General features: G+C 36.9%; 2 protein-coding genes across 6 annotated transcripts in view; one reads left to right on the top strand and one right to left on the bottom strand.

The window, feature by feature from the left end:
* The window catches only part of cntnap5l (contactin associated protein family member 5 like), a 78,884-nt gene extending 61,359 nt beyond the window's left edge, over positions 1 to 17,525 (bottom strand). The window contains exon 1 of the mRNA XM_081357393.1: positions 17,279 to 17,525. Within this exon, the coding sequence (XP_081213519.1) occupies positions 17,279 to 17,357 (79 nt within the window). The 5' untranslated portion in view covers positions 17,358 to 17,525. The remainder of the gene's footprint in view (positions 1 to 17,278) is intronic.
* Positions 11,425 to 15,104, top strand: LOC308686201 (uncharacterized protein). Of its 5 annotated transcripts, none has more exons than XM_081358665.1 (7): positions 11,425 to 11,479; positions 12,818 to 12,859; positions 12,949 to 12,999; positions 13,324 to 13,437; positions 13,536 to 13,688; positions 13,786 to 13,878; positions 14,287 to 15,104. In XM_081358665.1, the coding sequence occupies exons 4-7, from the start codon at positions 13,381 to 13,383 to the stop codon at positions 14,371 to 14,373; spliced, it is 390 nt and encodes a 129-aa protein (XP_081214791.1). In that variant the 5' UTR covers positions 11,425 to 11,479; positions 12,818 to 12,859; positions 12,949 to 12,999; positions 13,324 to 13,380; the 3' UTR covers positions 14,374 to 15,104. The 5 variants fall into 5 exon arrangements, with proteins under 5 accessions (XP_081214791.1, XP_081214790.1, XP_081214792.1 ...); XM_081358664.1 differs by having other exon boundaries at positions 11,453 to 11,475; XM_081358666.1 differs by lacking the exon at positions 11,425 to 11,479 and adding an exon at positions 12,551 to 12,671.
* Positions 17,526 to 20,694: the final 3,169 nt, after the last annotated feature.

Raw genomic sequence — 20,694 nt, 5'->3', positions numbered from 1 at the left:
TTAGCCCAGTTTGTTTTTTTGGCCGTTTGTGGAGCCTGTGGTGTCTGCAGAGACTGCGTTTTTTTTCAGTGTGTTCAGGGGACAGGCAGCTAGCAGATGGTGAGGAGATGTTTGCTGTATGTGACAAAAAATGTTTTGGCCTAAAAAACGCGTGACATCGCTTAGAGTACATTTAAAGATGTTTTACATGGAATCACACCACAGGACAGGTCAAACTGAGCAATGAGCAGCATTTTTATGACAATAGATCCTAATGATATTATGCCATTTTTCATTTCATTGTAACAAAATAATTATTTTAATGACATCCTGATTGTGTTCTGTTCAGTGGGCAGGCTGGGGAAGGCTATATTTCTATAATTCTTACTCTAAATAGCATGATGAAATTCAGTTAGATTAAGACATTTAAAATGGATTATAAAAATACACATTCTTCTTCTTCTTCCTCTATTATTATTATAAGGGAGAGTAAAAACATGCTCCAACTCCAAGTGATCTCATCAAACTCTCTCTCGAGTCTTCCCTGATTAATAACTCCTGGCCTTAAAAAAAAAAAATCATAAAAAAAACATAAACTTTGACAAGCAGAATTATGAAAGCCGAAAACATGTTATTTGTGTGTGCATGTTTTTTTTTTTTTTTTTTTTTTCTGTCTGAGATGTGTCATTTGGCAGGCGCTCTGTTTGTATTTATCCGATCCTGAGCCGTGGCCTTAATTTCCCCTCATCAAAACTCGGGAGGATTTTGTTTGTCCTTCACTTTGCTTTAATCTCTGTAAATCCCTGCCTGCCTGCTTTGATCTTTGTGTGTGACTGGGAGGGTCCTATCACCATTTGTTTGTGACTGGGAGGGCCCTCTCGCCAAACTCCCCCACCTGACCGGATCCTTAGAATATCACATCCATCAAGTTCCTCTAAGATCAGTACAGAGATAGACCGACTAAAAGCAAGAGACTATAGAATAATGCCCTCCAATCAGAACCTGTGGTCTAGGGCAGTGATGTTTTTTTTTTACCAAGAAAGAGATTTCAAAGGAAGGTAAACAAAAATGTCTTATAAAAATATCACCTAATTTTACCAAGAACTGCACAGGCCCAGCAATATGCTAAATTATTAACACAACAAAGGCGGAATGGCAAAATTTGCAGGAGCTAAGAAAATAGCCTGTAAAAATCAATGGGACACTTGTGGATGTGAAAACCAGTCTATTGGGACCTTAATGTGGGAACACAACATAACAACTATGTCCCTTTTAATTAAATACGATATTCTATGAGAATCCATGAGATGCAGCAAAACAGAGTGAACATTCATCAACCACATCTAAAATAGAAGTGGTGTTGTAACCTTTATAAAAAGTAACTACAGCATCTAACAGCCTTGAATATACATTAACACGAGCAATTCTCTGAGACAGCACATGACACCAAACACGTCTTTCTGCAGTCAGTAAGCCCACCTTGCTTCACTGATCCTCTGAAAGTTCACAAACACTGCGGCTATTAGGACGACACAGACTATATGCAGCTCTGACATTATTGGCAGTGAAGAGCAATTTAAGTGACTGTAGAGGTAATTGAGTTTATTTAGAAAACTCAAGATTCTTGTACTTGTCTTGGGTGTTTGGAGAAAATAAATAACCTGTAATATGTAAACACTGCCAAATTATAATGAGCAAATTGTGAACAGTTTATGCTGACTCTATTTATTTAATGTAATAAAGAAAGTTAGTACTCGCTACTAGTGATGATAACTACTAGTGCAGATATTACTAGTGCATTCTCTAGATTTGTCAGTCATATTAATTGTAACACCACCCAATAAAACATTATGCGCACAAATTAATTAATAATACTAATACGTATAATCATTTTTGTTTATTTCCAAAGAGAAATAAATAATGTCAAGATGAGGTCAATGATGAGGAGTCAGACAGTCAAATCAAAGACATTACAGTACATCTTTTATTCTTTTGACAAATGCATCCTGTACATCCAGTTTTAACAATAATTTCTTGCGAATTTGAGTAAGCATCTGGGCCGTCCTGCAGACAACACTGATTGGACCCTCAGCTTTGGGGTCAGCAGAAAACAATCACACTGATCTCTTGGCAAGCTGAATTTTGATTATTTCAGATGTCAGTGCCTCACAAATCTTCCACATATTTTTACACAGGGCATTTTGTGATTATTTATGATCATCTGCTGCTGGCATTTCAAACTTTTAGTGCTTTGGATCATAGGTGGAGTGGGGGCAGACCAAAGCCAATGATTTTGTCTAATTTTGCCAATTTGAGTTGAAAATAGGCAATCATGATTCATGTAATTTATAAATGAATGTGACGAGACAAGAAACTTTTGCGTTTTCCACATTAGACATATACGAATAAGAGTGAATATATGCACATTTTAAAATAAAAGAAAAATTTCAAATAGTTTAAATTGATTACTTCATAACTACGATTACCATTCTTATGTATTTATTTATTCCCTAAAATCCCATAAATTATTATTTATGAAAAAAAAAGCTTTATTTCCACAGCTTTGCTCTGATAGGCACTCATGCACGCCAGCACACAGAGTTGGATCTGTTGGAGGATAAAAAAATAGGCAGTGGAATTAAGGGTGAAAGCCATTTTTTAATTGAATACCTTATGGAGGATTAGGAGAGTATCCTCTGCCATGTCCCACGTATCTCTGTGTGTGTGTTCACTTAATCATGTTATAGCATATGCTCGTATATTTTATGCTTAAATTTTATTGAGTGAGAAACCACTCCAAACGAATCAGTGCATGAGTGAACTATCCAAATGATTTACACTGAAACACAAACCTATTTTCCTAATCAGTTTGACTAAAAAAAGACCTGAATCAAAAAGAGTGATTTATTCATGAAGCGGGAATTGCTTCTTCTGTGGTCGGAATCATGAAACATTCTTATGAATAAAATGCTTCTTAACTGCTATTTAGGGTCCAATTCTCATTATTAACTATGACTTTTGCCTCAATTAACTCCTAATTACCACTTGTTAATAGTTAGCAAGGTAGTTGTTAAGTTTAGATATTGGGTAGGATTAAGGGATGTAAAATAAGGTCACATAGAATAAGGCATTAAAGGTCCCGTATTATGCCCCTTTTCACAAGATGTAAAGTAAGTTTCTGATGTCCCCAGAGTGTGTATGTGAAGTTTCAGCTCAAAATACCCAACAGATCATTTTTTACAGCATGTTTAAATTGTCATTTTTTGGGGCTCAGAAAAAACGCGCTGTTTTAGTGTGTGCCCTTTAAATGCAAATAAGCTGCTGCTGGACGACACAGGGGGCGGAGCTTCATAAGCTCGCGCTCAGTCTCTCAGGACAATTTCATCTCACGGAATGATGATAATATCAGAAACTCTCAGTAACAGTGTTCAGTTCGAGTCGGACAATAATGCCTACAGAGTCAGAGTGCTGTATAGAGATGGAACAGGTATAGTTTAGTAGTTTAATTATGGTTATTAGAGGTCGACCGATTCGTCGGTTTTGCCGATTAATCGGCACCGATAGTTGATTGGTGGAACTATCGTTATCGGCAAAAATACATAGGCTACCGATAGTTTTCCCTGGTTGCGTCCGTTGCTGGAGCGGCTGAGAAGCGCGCGCTGTCATTCATTACACAGTAAGAGAGAGCTGAGAAGGCTCTGCTGGCATCATGCAGTACAAGAGCGGCCTCTAGAGGTGTAATAAAAACTATCACTGATGCCTCCTGTTGTTTATTTCGACACGTGATTCTGCGTGCTGCACTGCACTGAGAGCACAAGCTGCGTGGAGAGCGCTGATATCAGACGCGCTTTTAAACACCGACAGCTAAAAATGTATGTATACAGAACATTTTTTCATATCATTATAAAGGGATTAATTTATTGACTAAATGCTGCATTAGTAGAGAAAGAACAGCACAACAGTATGTTTGTTTGCCTTCGAGGCTGAGAGGACGCTAACGTTAGTAGTACCTCAAGCGGTTAAAACACTGACAAAAATAAACGTAAGTCCGACCCGAATGTTTAATGTCACAATTGTTACCATCTATTTGCATTAGTTTATATCCAGCTGGTCACTTTTATGCATTAAATATGCAGAGAAGTTGCATATTTAAAGCTAGAGACGTAAGATAGCAAACTGATATGTTCATACAGCCGACAGAAACTAAACAAATCAGAAAAGCATTCGGTTTTGGTTATTTTTTCATCATCACTTTAATACATATTTTGTTATTTTGATTAGATAATCATCAAGTGTTTATAAAATAGAAGCAAAAGTGTGAGACTATACATGTAATATAATATTTATATCATTTTAATGCTCTGGCATTGTAGATATTTAAAGTTGGCCATCTTTAAGCATGACTGTTTGGATTTATATGAAATGATAACACTTACAATAAAATTCCATATGTAACATTACATAAACTAATTTCGGTAGAATTGAGGGAGCATTCGAGAAATACGTAACGAGTTCTAAATTTTGCCAGCGGTTCCTGTGTTGTGATTCGACAGCAGCTTAAAGCACGCTGCCCGGAAAGGTCACTCCTCTTACCATAACGTGGAGATGCATGCGCTCAGGCAAGGCCAAACAAAGGTGATTTGACTCCGGGATGAAAATAACAGCATCTCGACAACATGGCGACAAACACACTCTACAAACGCAACTCTTCCTCTTCTCCGTGGGAGCGCAACAAGACCACGCCCCCTTTTTTGTGTATTCCTGTGGGCGGAGGTTAGTCAAAAAACTGTTCTAGTGACGTCATTAAAGAAGGAAGTAGAGGGGTGTAGTCCAAACGGGCCGTTCGATGTAGGCGACTTCTGTTAAATAAAATATCTCGCTTGGCATTGAACTTTGAGCTTTATAATTTTACAGATATTATTTATGCTCTAACAGCAACATTACACACTAACTAAAGTTTGAAACATGGGATCACGAAGAACGGGACCTTTAACATGTGATTTATAAGTACTAATAAACAGCCAAAATCCAGGTAACATGCATGCTAATAGACAACTAGTTGATAGTTTGAATTGGACCCTAAACTAAAGGTTTACCAAGCACTTAAGAAGAATTCAAATTCTTGAAAATAATCTCCTTATCAATAATCATAAATAAGTTAAAATAACTTCCAACTTGTAATAAAGGATTATGACATAACACTAAGTACTGGGGATGTACATTTGGACAATGAAAATGCAAACAGGTTTTGGTCATGAATGTTAAACTTCAGTAAAAAACAACTGTACCAAAATTAGTCAAATAGAGTTTTTAACTTTATAATTACAACATAACTTTGGTAACATTCAGCATATTAGTGCACCCATTCACAGGATCACACTCACTCACACACACAGATACAGGGTGCATTTACTCTAGCGAGAGTGCCAAAAGACAGAGTGCAAATTAATCCAACAGACAGACTTTAAAGAAATAACCACCTAAAGTGTATAACACATTAAAAAACATGATGCCAAGTGCTGAACAGCACTGTAATCTGCAGGTAGTGCAAAAAGACTTGATGTTTTTCATTGAGTTGATCAGAGGGTCTAGGGAAAGAACCGCCACACTCTGCCGGTTCAGAATTGCATTTGGAACATTGGGTCTCACTGACTAAAAATTGCACTATTCGTATTTTTAAGCACATTTCACAAAAAACGTTTCGCCTAATTCACAACACGTGCGAATGCATATGAATTTGTTCTTAACCTCATTCTAATGTTGAATTCTGAGTATTCAAAACAAGCGACTGTGTAATCAATTTGCATAAAACACACTTAAACCATGTGCATATAAGGGCTTTCCCCGCACCCTTTTCTTTCGTCACTCTCAGCAAACGTGACGCTCTCTAAAGACGCTTTCTCTCCTGAGAGCATACGTAGCAAGATCCTTGAACAATGCCAAGAGTGGCATCATAGTTCAAATGCAATAAACAACTTTTATACAGACATTACAGACCTCTGATTAGCCAACTGTATATACACATATCTGCGTCTTTATGCAGAGCTACCTCGCAGCTTGAGCTATAACACACCTTTACTTACTCTTATACTGATCTTTTTACTAATATTTCATCTTAACATGTTTATAAGCCCATCAAGAGTATGTGATTTTTGTGTGCGAGTGGTTTCATATAGTGGTTGATACATTTATTCGTAAATTTAGAACACATTTTAGAAATAAGGTAATTGATGAATCATGATATAGCCTATATAATTTGTTTGTGAAAACGTTTGTACACAGATTTCACTATCAAATTTGAGACATTTTTTAAAATGTATCTTTTTTTTTGTGAATCCGGCCACTAATTCTGAAAGGCGAACAGAAAAACAAGACTACAGTTTGTCAGCTCTACCCCCTACTTAATCAATAAAATATCTTCACTGCTGAAAAGCTACATAATTTAAAATCTAGCTTCAATATTTGGAGTGACGCCTAAAACAGATTGCAAATATAACACGATGTCCCTTCAGCATTTCATGAATGTAGTGAAAACCAACTGAAAACAGCTCCATAAATAAACACCCACAAGACACACGCAACACTAACTGTAAACATGACTGAGAAGCACACAGACAGAGCATAATTCAGGCTGACTTTGCTCCCTAAATTTCCTTAATCTACATCAACAGCTGTAGGCCAATGTAAGCATATTTCTTAAAGAAATTTGTATACGAGTCAAAATCTGCTAAGGGGCAGTAACAAACCATGTAAAAATTATATCATCTTTTATTGGAAAATTAAAACAAAATTTGATCAACCTTAATAATTGCCTTAATCTTTTAAACAACATTTTATAAAAATCACCTATATTTCATCAGCATATGAGTGTCAAATTGAATGAGGGACTCATGTCATGATCACTCATTTAAAGGTGCATTGTAATATTTAGGAGGATCTGTTGACAGAAATGCAATATCATATACATAACTATGTTTTCAGTGGTGTATAAAGACCTTACATAATGAACCATTATGTTTTTATTACCTTAGAATAAGACATTTCTATCTACATACACCACGGGTCCCCTTACATTGCAATAGCCATTATGCGCCGACATGTTTCTACAGTAGCCTTAAACGGACAAGCGTGTTAGCTAGCTAGCTAAAATCAGTGAATAAAACACAATTAAGTAAACATCATTTCTTCATTTATCTTTGTAAAGAAACCTCATTGCTTACTGGCTACTCCCTGCCGACTCAGACGACGACATCTTTTCCTGTCGGCCACCATAACTTCTGTTGGTTGCAATTCGCAACCTCACCACTAGATGTGGCTAAAATGTACAAAATGCACCTTTAAAGGGTTAGTTCACCCAAAAATGAAAATTCTGTCAGTAATTACTCACCCTAATGTTGTTCCAACCCCGTAAGACCTTCGTTCATCTTCGGAACACAAATTAAGATATTTTTGATGAAATCTTGAGTGCTGGCTCACTCCTCCACAGGCTTATGGACACTATAACTTGCTGGCCCAGAAAATGTATTAAAGACATCGTTAATATAGTCCAAGTGACTCCAGTGGCTCAATCTTAAATTTATAAAGCGACGAGAATACTTTTTGTGCACAAAAACAAACAAAAATAACGACTTTATTCCACTTTTCATTTCCTTCTCTCTGGGCCTCGTAGTGTTTTTCTGTAGCGCATCTGTGTTGCACGTCACCACGCATCACACACATGACCAGCGCTGCCCAATAGTGAGCCTACGTGGTGACATGCAACACAGACGCGCTGTGCAAAAACACTATGTAAACTAACTCGAGGCACAGAGAGAGAATGAAATGAATAGTGGAATAAAGTCGTTATTTTTGTTTGTTTTTGCGCACAAAAAGTATTCTCGTCGCTTTATAAATTTAAGATTGAGCCACTGGAGTCACTTGGACTATATTAACGATGTCTTTAATACATTTTCTGGGCCAGCAAGTTATAGTGTCCATAAGCCTGTGGAGGAGTGATCCAGCACTCAAGATTTCATCAAAAATATCTTAATTTGTGTTCCGAAGATGAACGAAAGCCTTAAGGGGTTGGAACAACATGAGGGTGAGTAATTACTGACAGAATTTTCATTTTTGGGCGAACTAACCCTTTAACAGTTCATCTAAAATGACCAAAATGAAGAAAACACTATGTTTGATTTTTGGGTAATTATAAAACATGCTGCTTTTTGCGTAGGTCATTATACTTGTTTTATGAAATGAAGTTTATTTTGTGGCTTAAATAAATTACATGGTGCTCAGAGACTGACATGTTTGGCTTGGCAAATTCATTGACTTTTGAAAATCAAGTTAAAAAAAAAAAATTATACCAGGAAAGGACTGGAGGGGTTTTGATGCACAAAGTTGTTTTTATTGTCTCTTACAACAAAATTGCATGAAAATGCAGTTCAAAAATCACTTAATTACCATTTTTACCCCTTAGCAGATTTGGACTCATACGTACAATATGGACGCACATTCTGTGCAGGAAAATAAACAATGCTACTGCTCTACCAGTGTAATGATAACATGCAATATATGTAAACACCTAGCACATGCCTCACAAATAAACCTCACTGACATTAAGAATTGAATTCATTTTGTTTTTCTGTGATATGATGCCAGAAAGACGCTGTCACATTACAAAGTGAAAGTGCTACTTAGAATAACTGCTGCTTCATTTACAGAATGCTGAAAAGGAAATGTGTTAAAAACAACACTAAAACAAAACCCAAATTTTGTTAAAAGCATTCTCCCAGTATAATCAGCTAACTCTAGGGCTTTGTCTGAGATTCTTCATATAGCCCTGATCTCAGTGTTGATGTCTTTTTAGAACACTTTTTTCCTAAGTGCAACTTATTTAAAGGAAAGTTATTTTCTCCTGGCATGGGTTCCTGAGTTCAATCACTCACACACCTGTTTTGTGGGCACTGAAGTCTGTGAGAGACAGATTGAAAACCGCAGAGGGCTTTTGTTCTCAGCGGGGAGAGAGTTAAACGCCACTTCTCTGTCTAACAGAAGCTGCAGCACCACTGCCTGACATGGGCGGTGCTGATTGCTCGTAGACAGCAGCTTTCCACATTCTCCTCAAAAAAACATAACCTCATCACACTCATGCACTGTCTTACTGCACACTAGAAATCACACCAATCACACTGAACCCCAAAACACTCACCGATCAGACTATATCCTCTCCTGCAAACCAACACACTTTGTATTGCTAAGGTTTTCAAACTGGTGTCCAACAGACCCCAGCAGAAATGTTCAGAGAAATATATTGTTAATACATAAACTTAACATTTACTAAATCTTACATAATTACAGTTTTATTTAGCTTTCTAAAGAGTGGTTTGAAATCAGGAGTTTTTATAAGAAATAATACAAAATAGCCTAGTTATGTGGAAAATTAATTATTCATCTCATACATATACTGTCAGAAACAGGGGTACAGTAGGAGTCCATTTCTGTCCCCCAAGGCACAATCTAACACTAACATACCCCATAGCAGGGCTCCAGACTGCGACCAAATGGTCGCATTTTGCGACCAAAATTTGAGAGTGTGCGACTGAATTTTACACCCAGTCGCACATGTGCGACCAGTAATTTATTTTTTTATTTTTTCACGTTAAACGTGGAAGGGGCGCGTCAATGAATCTGGAATGTGTGGCAGGCCAATGAGTGTGAGAAGAATAGGGAATGGCCACTGTAACTGGCTAATGTGTGGAGGGGGAGGGTCCTAGAGATAATCGAGCGCGCGTAAACGTCCGTGGGAAGGAGACGGAGACAAATATCAATGTCACGGACAGACACAATCGGATGATGATGATTCAGAGTCAGAGGTTTGTAAGGTGATAAAGGCCTGAACCCACTATTTTCGGGAAGACTGGCTACGAGAATTCAGCTGGTTGAGGTACTGTAAGGAGATGAACTCCATGAGCTGCGAATGTTGCAGTGGCTACCCCAGAACTGCGGGGAAAACGAAGTTTGCAGACAGTGCCGGCACTTCGCAGTTTAAACACTCAATCTCAGCCTCAAGCATAGAGTATGCCGTGACATGTTAATAAATAAAAACAAAATGAAAGTGGAAAAAACTGCGCTACTCAGCACTCATTCTGCTTCACAGACCGTTTAATAGTTCGAACCAATAATAGACAGCGCAGAGCTCCTCGCCAGTCGCGGGCCGATCGCGATCACGCGAAACAGTTACATCGTGGAGATCCAATGAAGAAATCCATTGAGTTCGCGACAGAATTAATAACATTGCTGCGAGATCCAGTGAGAAACATTCAGATTTGACGCAGAATTCTCTGTTATAAACCATATAAGATCAAACAGCGCTGACGTGGAAACCAGGAGAAACATGTGCAATGAGCGAACAAGTTATTGAAGGCTTTAGGTCCACAGATCAGCAACAATCACCTTGGATTTAATGTAGTAACACTAACTGTAACTATGGTATACTGTGGTTATAACAGTAGCCTACACATATTTTTCCAGCACTTCAAAACTATATTATCATATTTAAATGTTATTTTTAATAATGTGTTGACCAAACATTTTTTGTTCATCCTTTAAAGACCTATTTATAAAACTAAAAGTTTCAAGAAGTAGGGAAACTCACACTTATTTAAAAAAAAAAAAGATAAAGATTAAATTACTATTGTAAACATAGCTGCAGAGGACGCTTACTGGCTATTTTCACTCCCTAATATATATTTTGTCACTCATTTTGCTTTTGAATTAATATTAAGACATTATGAATGATAATAATTAAAGTTAACTTTATCTATACACCTCAAATTAAGCTCAGTGCTTGGTCATCCCACAGTGCTACCAAATACGTTCTGTAGAACTTAGTGCCGCTGCCCTCAAATGTTAGTCTGGAGCCCTGTGAACTTAAAATAAAACTGCACATTGTAATTTCTGTACGTTAAGGCTATTTATTATCAAAGCATTTGTCAGTAATACAGTTATTTTGGGGGAAAATGTGAATAATTGCATTGCAAGGTGATTTAAGGTGTGCCCCTAAATTTTCTGCTTGCGCTCCTAAAATTTTAAGTCAGGGGCTACAGCGCTCCTAATAAAAAAAGTTAGTCTGGAGCCCTGCATAGGGATTATTATTGGACCTCAAGGTACATATATGGACCTTTTTGAGGGTCAAAAAGCATTAAAAGGTACATATATGTACACTCAAAAAAATGATTCAAGGCCTTCTTAGGTATGACACACTTAAATTGTGTTCACTTTATTTAAATATATCTGATTAGGAATAATACGTATATATATTTAATAAGTCTAACGTAAAATGTATAAATAGTGTCATCTATGAGATTTCATTTAATTTGGTTAACTCAAATTAATTTGGCTTCGGAGAGCGTCATTTGCGCATGTGCAAGACAAGCTCAGAGAAGATGCTCAGAGGGTGTGGCCGCCATTTTATCGTCTGCCGCTGCAAGGACTGCAACGTCGTATTCGTTATTGGTAAGTAAGTATTATCTTGTTTGAGTATTTGTAATAAAGAATTTACCTCACTGTAAGAGGGTGTGTAACTTATATCATGATTTTGAGTGAAATATGCAACAGCAGTGAAAGTTATGCAAGGTGAATTGTTTTAAGTGTCCCTTCGATAGCTTAACTTACTCACGCAACGTTTAAATTCTGTGTTAGACCAGTCTAACGATCCCGAATTTGACTGTAACTGTGCAAAATTGGTTCTTAACTTATTGGCTTGCTAGCTGGATTGATATATCCGTCATAAAATGAATTGGAGGCTTGCGATCGCCGCGATTGTTTCGGCGCCGAGTCTATTTTTAGCTGCGTCACTCACTCACGCTGAATTGGCCACATTGCGTTTTTCTTGATCAAATTTGACCTGCCTAACATGAAAAATAAGACATTTCACCATAAAATCATGAAGTGAGGTGTTCCGTGTTTCACAATCACCATATGACATTAAGCGCTGTGGGGGAAAAAATACACGACAGGCCTTTTTTGTTCAAAGACCTGTTTGAATAATTAAAACTAGAGGTAACGTACATAAGGTAGAACTTATATCTCAATATTAAGATTACTTTGATCATGTAAACTACCTATTTACAACATCGTAGCTGAGCTGCCCAAGGTAAATCAGAGCAAGTGACAGACGGGTTAGCCTAAGTTACACCAGAACACCTGAAAAATGTGACAGAATGGACGATAGTCGTCTGTTTTTGACAATTGTAGACGATATAGACAATTGTACCAAGTAAACATTTAAAATTATTTTAAAATCAATTTAATTACTTGAGAGAATTGTAATATTAAGGGATTAGTTCACCTCAAAATGAAAATTTCCTGATAATTTACTCACCCTAATGTCATCCAAGATGTTCATGTCTTTCTTTTTTCAGTGGAAAAGAAATTAATTTTTTTGTGGAAAACATTTCATGATTTTTTTTTTTTTTAGAAAACGAACGACTGATTGTTTCGCTAGATAAGACCCTATTCCTCAGCTGGGATCATGCAGAGCCCTTTGAAGCACTTCAGAGCCCTTAGAAATTGCATTGATTTGGACTTCAACTATTTGGTTACCGTTGAAGTCCATTGTGTGGAGAAATATCCTGAAATGTTTTCCTCAAAAAACTTAATTTCTTTTCCACTGAAGAAAGAAAGACATGAACATCTTGGATGGCATTGGGGTGAGTAAATTATCAGGAAATTTTCATTTTGAGGTGAACTAATCCTTTAAGTGAACGAGTTGGGTAAAACAGAACCATGTAAACAAAAAGCATATTTTCATGTGAATACTGGTTCCCACTCCTAATCAACATCTTCTCTTTCACAGTTTTATGAACATGACCAGGTGAACAGCAACCTCCTATTTATAGTAAGTCATATTCAAATATTCTGATTTAGGCTGCTTGTGTCATTTGTTAAATATGGTATCTTATAATACTTTTTTATTCTTCTTTTTAGGATTGTTTCTTTTTTAGTGCAAAGAATGTGTCCATCGAAACTAGCTAGCAGGTAGTTGTTTCTGCAGCATTTTAGGCAGACTCATGTGTGCTTTAGGGGCAGTTTTCGCTATCCATGTCCATACACAGATTGCCCATGCACGTTTAGTACATGGAGTAAGCTTCTTAATCATACAAAATACATGCTAAACAGGAAACTCCAAAGCCAGAAGAATTAACAACATTCCAGTATCATGTGTGTTCATGCAAGGAGCTAGCAACAGAAAGATTATTTTCAACACATAAATGGACATCTCAGGCATAATGAAACAGTTCAGTGTATGTTTGTAGGATGTGCATTTGAAAGTAATATTTACAGTACATTTAACACCCACAGATACCGGAAACACAATCCACATTCCATAATAGACTTCAAACCCATTGTCGTCAGCCAATGCCCATGATAGAGGTGTTCAAGAATCAATGGCCAGCTCTCTTTCAGCAGAGTGAAGTAAGTAAACATGTTATGTAGTGTTTTATTTTAGTCGTTATTAGGTTCTTTTCGTAGTAAGAAATTGTTTTTTGTTGTTGTTTTTTTCCATTTTGAAGGTGAACGCAGAGTTCATGCAGATCACTACGAAGCCACTGCAATCAATGTTCCTACAGCTGAACCACTTTTCAGATAAACTGATGCAGATCTTCAAGAGCAAAGGAGGAGTTAAGGGGCAAAAGATCAAAAACGCCCTGGCGATCAGAGACTCTGTTAGTATAAATGCATGCAATGTCTTCTGTTTTGTCTAGTTATTGTACAGCTTTCTGCATTTGGCTAATTTCAGTCTTGATTTTCCCCCTGCTGTAGTGTGACAACATAAACATCAGGAGAGAGTGCACCCTGAAAGGCCTGATGATCTACTTGACTGAAGATCCAGACTCTTTCTTCAAGGAGTATGTGGTAAGTGATTATTATGAATATAACAACAATTCTGTTAGTACTTTTATGTTTTAAAAGAATATATGATTGATTATTATTAAATGCTCAATTTTCATTTTAATTTCACAATAAAATATGTATTAGTGGAATAATCATTTTGTTTTATTCATTTTAATAAAATAATATTTTTAATAGTAATAATTTTGCAGGGGTAATAACTTTGTGTATGCCTTTCATTGTTCATCTGAACACAATAGAATTTGTAGAAGTTTTCAGATGTGTATGTCTATGTCCATAAAATGGAAATAAATGGCAGCCAACAATGTAATAGTAAAAGTGAAAAGTAGCAATGCAATTTGCTGATTACTTTTAAAATATAAAGGGTCAAATTCACCTGGGCTTAACCAAAGTGTTTTGTGTTTTGTCCAGGCCACTGAGGATGCAGAAAATGGGGATTTACAAAATCCAAAGAGGAGATTGTACAGCAGACATAGGAGTTGTGATCGAGGGCATTAAGGTTTTGAGGGACCTAGACTGCGTGATCCTGGCATTCATCATGCTGTTCGGTCTCATTTATGCTCTTGATCTTAATTTTCCTGACAACCTCAAGTACACCTTCAAGTTTATCCAGAAAATCCTAATGAACTTGGATGGACATAGGCTGAATGCAAAAATCCAGCAATTTAAAATCAAGCTGTTTGCATGAGATGTGCACTTTTTTTGAGAACACAATGAGAATTATTTGAGAATACATTGTTGTATATTGAGTCATTAACATACTTATGCACGCACACACACCACACATTATTATTATTTTTTAACACTCTTACATGCTTTTTCTTACACACTTTTTGTGTGTATTTCTGTCGTTCTTGTCTTTAGGGATAGTTCACCCAAAAATGAAAATTCTGTCATCATTTACTGATCCCGGGGTTGTTCCAAACCTGTATAAATGTATTTGTTCTGTTGAACACAAAGGAAGATTTGTTAAGGAATATGGGAAACTTAACAGTTCTGGGCCACCATTGACTTTCATAGTTGTTATTTTTTCTTCCTACTATGGAAGTCAATGGTGGCCCAGAACTGTTCAGTTTCCCATATTCTTTAACATATCTTCCTTTGTGTTCAGTAAGAACAAAGACATTTGTACATGTTTGGAAAAAGGCTTTAAAATGCATTTTTCTAAGTACTTTTCACATTAAATAACTATTGCACTATTGAGTTTTAAATAAAAACATCTCGATCAAGATTTGTCTCTTGTCTCTATGGGGTACAAAATAAGGATTTCCTAATTGTTTTTTTTAATTAAATGTTCTAATTTAAGTTTAGGAAGCATAAAACTTATTTTTAAATGTATCCATTTCATATAAATTATTTGATCAAAATTGAGTTGGACCAACTCATTTAAGTTGGTCAAAATTGAGTTGGACCAACTCATTTAAGTTGCTCATAATTGAGTTGGACCAACTCATTTAAGTTAGTCAAAATTGAGTTGGACCAACTCATTTAAGTTGCTCATAATTGGGTTGGACCAACTCATTTAAGTTAGTCAAAATTGAGTTGGACCAACTTAATTACATTTCATTGCATGAATTAGTTTTTTATAAGTTGGGGCTACACATATTTATTGGATGGAAATCCTGCCATCAATTAAATTGAGTTTGTCCAATGAGTCATTTTTTTGAGTGTACCGTTTCTTTTAAAGTTTAAGGTACAATATTGTACCCCTAAAGCCATTGTACCCCTAAAGGTACAATTATGTACTTTATTTTCTGAGAGTGTACATACTTAAACCATGAGTACTGTACAGTAGTTTGTACATTTTTAAGTGAACTGTCCCTTTAATGGTCTTTCAATGCACCCCAAAAACACACATTGGTTTCACTATATTGAGTGGCTTCACCATTAGTGACTTCTCATAGACTATGACATTTGATAAACATCAACACTGAGACTAACCCTCACTCAAACCTGTTGATTATAGAGGGTGTAAACCAAAATATGTATAGGCCAATCTATGAGCCTTTCCAAGTAAAGACCATCACAAATAGAAGTCGTTTTTTAGTATTAGTGCGGACACAAAAAGTCCCCTCACAAGTATAGTAGCAATACCTGTATGTATACACACAAACACACACACACACACACACACACACACACACACACACACACACACACACACACACACACACACACACACACACACACACACACACACACACACACACACACACACACACACACTCTCTCTGTTTTTACTAATATGGTGTCTTACATGCTTCTATACTGAGCTTAGCAATATATATATTTTTATTTTTATTTATTTTTTTACCATTTTTCACAGCTTGCTAGTCTCCCCAATGTAGGTGATGTCAGGTTTCGGCTCAGGCAATTTACCAGAACGAGAAGTTAAATTACCCCTCTGATATGCTGTGTGTGAACAAAGAATGAAGATTAACTCTAAACATCACATACACTGTATTTTACAAGACAGTATTTATTACGTTTCTAAATTGTTTTCCTAATTTGCCCAGCTTGCTAGTATCCTCAATGGAGGTGAATTGAGTATTTACTATTCTAGGACGTAGACAACTGACACACACACACACACACACATACACACAGAATGCATCCTTTCTTGCCAGTAAGCTATCGGAGGCTGTTCGATCACGGCAGATGTCCATCATCGCAAGCTTTTATTTCTGGAGTACCGGTACTCCTCCCATCACGCTTGCTTGCTTCCAAACAGATTAAATAAAATCGAAAATGAGATCGAAAAACTCAGTGCTTGACTTTTCAAGAAGTGTTTTTCTGCTCGCTCACGCCTTGGTGTGTGTGTCCACGCGCGCGCGCGCGAGAGAGAGAGAGATCAAAGAGGATACAGCCTATTAAGCTCTATCTATTTTATGGTAGCCTATTACAAGAGTTGTTTTCTTTCTTATTCTTTTGACGTGATTACTTATGTGTCTTTATTTAAGAACCGACTTATATCTAAAGATTTTACATTTCTGTGTGAGATTAAGATATATGGCCTCATTCCCACAAAGTTAGCATTTATAAATTGTATTCAATTATAGCGAAGAGTAGCCTACACTTTAACTGGAAATATCAGTGAATGCATTAAAATCATGATCAAAAAAAAAAAAAAAAAGCCTCAATGGAAGTTATATAAAATACAAAACACTAATAGATACAACAAATAGCCTATATTAATTTATTAATAATTAATGTATAAAAAACACTGCGATTTTGATGTTGGCTGCTTACAAACTGCATTGGTTTAACTGCTTTTTAATTAACGTTATGTGAGCAGGTTGACAGGATTCCAAAAGATATTGTGTTTGAATGTGTCTAGATAAGGTTTAATAATCTGACATACTGTTTAAAAGTATTATTTCACAGAATAAATAAATGAACTTACAGTTACTCGCCGATAAAACAGAAGTTAAAGCGCTCAACGTCGTGAGGAAGAACATTCCGATGCTGTTGTGGAATCTCATGTTTGGAAAAAGTAGTACTCTTCTCCACGCTTCCGAGGTTCCTCCGACCGTTAAACCGTTAGGGGAAAGCCTAAAAAGTCTCGTGAAGGTAGCGTTTTGACTCCCACCACAATGAGGTGCAGTCACAAATGAGCACGCGCCTCCCGCCGTTTCCTCAGATCCCTCTGAAGGACTGATCCAACACTTGCGCGAGCGCTCTCCCTCTCTCTCTCTCTCTCTCTCTCTCTCGCTCTCTCTCTCTCTCTCTGAGTCAATGCTGATCTCAGTCACACACTTGAGGATGTAGCCTAAGTGGTGCGTTTTCGATTTCAGGATCACGGAGAGATCCACAATTGGAAGATGTTGTCTAGCTGAGCATTTCTTTCTTTCTTGTTAAAGGGTTATAATTACCCCAAAAAATGAAAATTCTGTCATTAATTACCGTTACTCACCCTCGTGTAGTTCCAAACCTGTAAGACATTCGTTCATCTTCGGAACACAAATTAAGATATTTTTGATGAAATCCGGTAGCTCTCTGACCCCATTGACAGATATTTAATTTCGTTACCACTTTCAAGGCCCAGAAAGGTACACTCTAAAAACTAATTCAGAGGACCTTTAGTCATTACTTAAATATATATATTGTTGTGAAATAAAAAAAATCAAGTTCTGAGATACTGTTAGACTTTTTACTTGTAATTGTTATTTTATTTAGCTGGGATGACACACAAATTATGCCTATTGATTAAATATACTATCATGACTTGTCAGAGTTTAATATTTTCAGTTGATCAAAAATTTATTTCATTTTAAGTTCTGTTAATGTAAAAAACTATTTGATGACGTGTAAACGGTCCACAGTTTCCATGCGCATGTTTAAAGTGTAAGTTGCAGGTTAACCACCACAGCCAATTAATGTGTAAATTAAAGTGCTCTATATGTATATATTTAATTATTTCTGTCTTAAAATGCGTTAAAATAACATTTATTAGGGTTTCTTCAAACGTAGCGTGTTTTTCAGTTACTGGGTGATGACGTCACAAGAGGAACTCGCAACCCATACTCTGCTAGATTCCTACTGTATTATGGCTATTTGGAGAACGACTGAGGATGTGGGAAACCATCAAATTCTTTATGGACCACAGCCCTACAATTTTTAACTGGTCAGGCGTGAGAGAGGGGAGCCATGGCACTCAAAGAGTTATTAATGCTTGGTGTGAGGAGAATGAGTGGAGGGTTAGCCAGGTGTCCCGGTGAGTAACGTTAGCTACGTTAGAGCAAGTCTAGCCTGGTGCAAACTTAACCCGGATAATATAACAGAACAAGCAAGTCTTTTCAAAATATTGCCGTCATGTAGAATAGCAAGGAGGGACAACGACTGAAGACATTATTTACTTACAGTAACGTTAAGTCAGTCCAAATCAGAGCTGCACGTTAGAGATGCACGTCAGGCGCAATCGCTAGTCTCATCGACGCCTCAAACGTCATGTAATACCCTTCCTCAGTCCACGCGTTATCAATTTCTCACGATTTAATTAGCGATGTTTATTGTCAGAAAAGAAAAAGAGAGATCGATGTCCCCATCACTGTGTGTGTGTGGGCTATCAGCAGTGGAGAGTGTGTGCTGCCGTGAGGTGAACGCGTTTAGTTTAGTGGAGCAGCTCGACCCGCGACCGGCTGATCTGACGTGCCTGAACCCGTTTGTTTTGCGAATAGCTTATTCTCATTTCAGGCAGGATCACGGTCCCCTTGAAGTCAGCACACACGAGTATGTTAACAGTTGAGTTATTTTATCCATAATTTTTTTATCAAATAAAACATACAACCAACTTGTCTGTAGTTATGTAAGGCATCTATAGCTATGACTATGCCGGTAACTCTACTAGCGAGTTCCTCTTGTGACGTCACGCTCCATCTAGTGGAAGGGAGCGGGAGCGGTTAAAACCACTGTTAAAAGTGCCAACTTTTCATATTATATCAGCATTTTGGTATAAAAAACAATGGTGGGCAGTTCTTATCTTTATATTTAATAAACACATTGCATTATCTTCGTGAAAAATTTAACCTGCAACTTACACTTTAAGGCCAGACGAGTGTGGCCACAGCTGAAACTCGCTGAAGCGTAATGTGGTGAATGGTATTTGGTAAGTAATTTTATGCTTACACATATTCGCATTCGCTCAGGATTCTGTTGGTGATAGCCTACTGTAACCGAATACCGAAATCTGGAAGTCCTTACTCTGAAATTTGAGCAGTGTTGATAGTATACGTTAGTCTGTTTGCCGAGGTAAAGTTAGCTAGTAGCTAGGCTATTTGTTCAGATACTTTGCTCAAAACAAGTCGGAGTTATGTAGGGCCCTATGAATTCCGTTTTAGTTTTCCAAATTTCGTTTTTATTGTTTACAATTGTGACAGGCGCCCGCGCATTTTATTGAGAGAACAAGCAGAGAGAGAGAGAGAGAGAGAGAGAGAGAGAGAGAGAGTCTCTCTCTCCCTCCTCCGGCCGCGCGCGCGCACTCTCACAGTCTTCGAACTGTCTTGCTCTCCCTCCCTCGCGCATATTAACGTTAATCAAAATTGATATTACCATCAAAATCAATAGAGAATTGACACGATGGTAATAGGTCGGAAGACCGAAGTTTCACGTGAAGCATTCAGAGATTTTTTTTAGCTGAGTTACCGCTGGGTGTGAATTGTAGCCTACTAAAATAACGTTGCCTTATCTTCTCTGAAAATCGCTCCGCACATTCAGCTGACATAAACCACACTTTAAATAAACGAACGAAACCTATCCAGTGATGGAATGTTTTCTGTGTTCCTGTCCAATGACAGTGTATTGACCATACATTTCAAATGAATGTTTGATTTGAAGTGAAGTACATAGGTTGATTTCTAAGAAAATGAATGCTTTACGTTGTATTAGAAAGGACATGGTAATACAGTTCATTTAAATGTTTTGAAAGGGAAATATATTAAAAGATGAATGTTACATGTATGTTTAAAAGAGTAATCAACTTCAAATAAAATCAAAAGGGCTCAACTTAACTCTTGCAGAGATCAACTTAATTATTAAGTTCATGTTACTTAGAAATGTGTTTTATTGTGGCCAAAAAAACTGCTTCACCTAACTTAAAACATTATGTTGGATCAACTTAATTACTTGCATTCATGTTGAAAATTATTAAGTTCATGTTACTTAGAAGTGCGTTTTATTGTGGCCCAAAAAAAGTAATTCACCGTACTCAAAACATCGCTTTGAATTAGGCTAATGTAATTCTGCCAGCAGTCTTAACATAAAAATTCTAGTGGAAAACGTTAACATATTTTTTTTTTGTTGACCCAATGTTTTATTTTTTAG

The sequence above is a fragment of the Scardinius erythrophthalmus genome (genome assembly GCF_964197995.2).
Source record: "Scardinius erythrophthalmus genome assembly, chromosome: 25".
In the NCBI taxonomy this organism is placed as follows: Eukaryota; Metazoa; Chordata; class Actinopteri; order Cypriniformes; family Leuciscidae; genus Scardinius; species Scardinius erythrophthalmus.
Note: the sequence above shows the minus strand (reverse complement) of the source record. Positions and strands in the feature narration are given on the sequence as shown.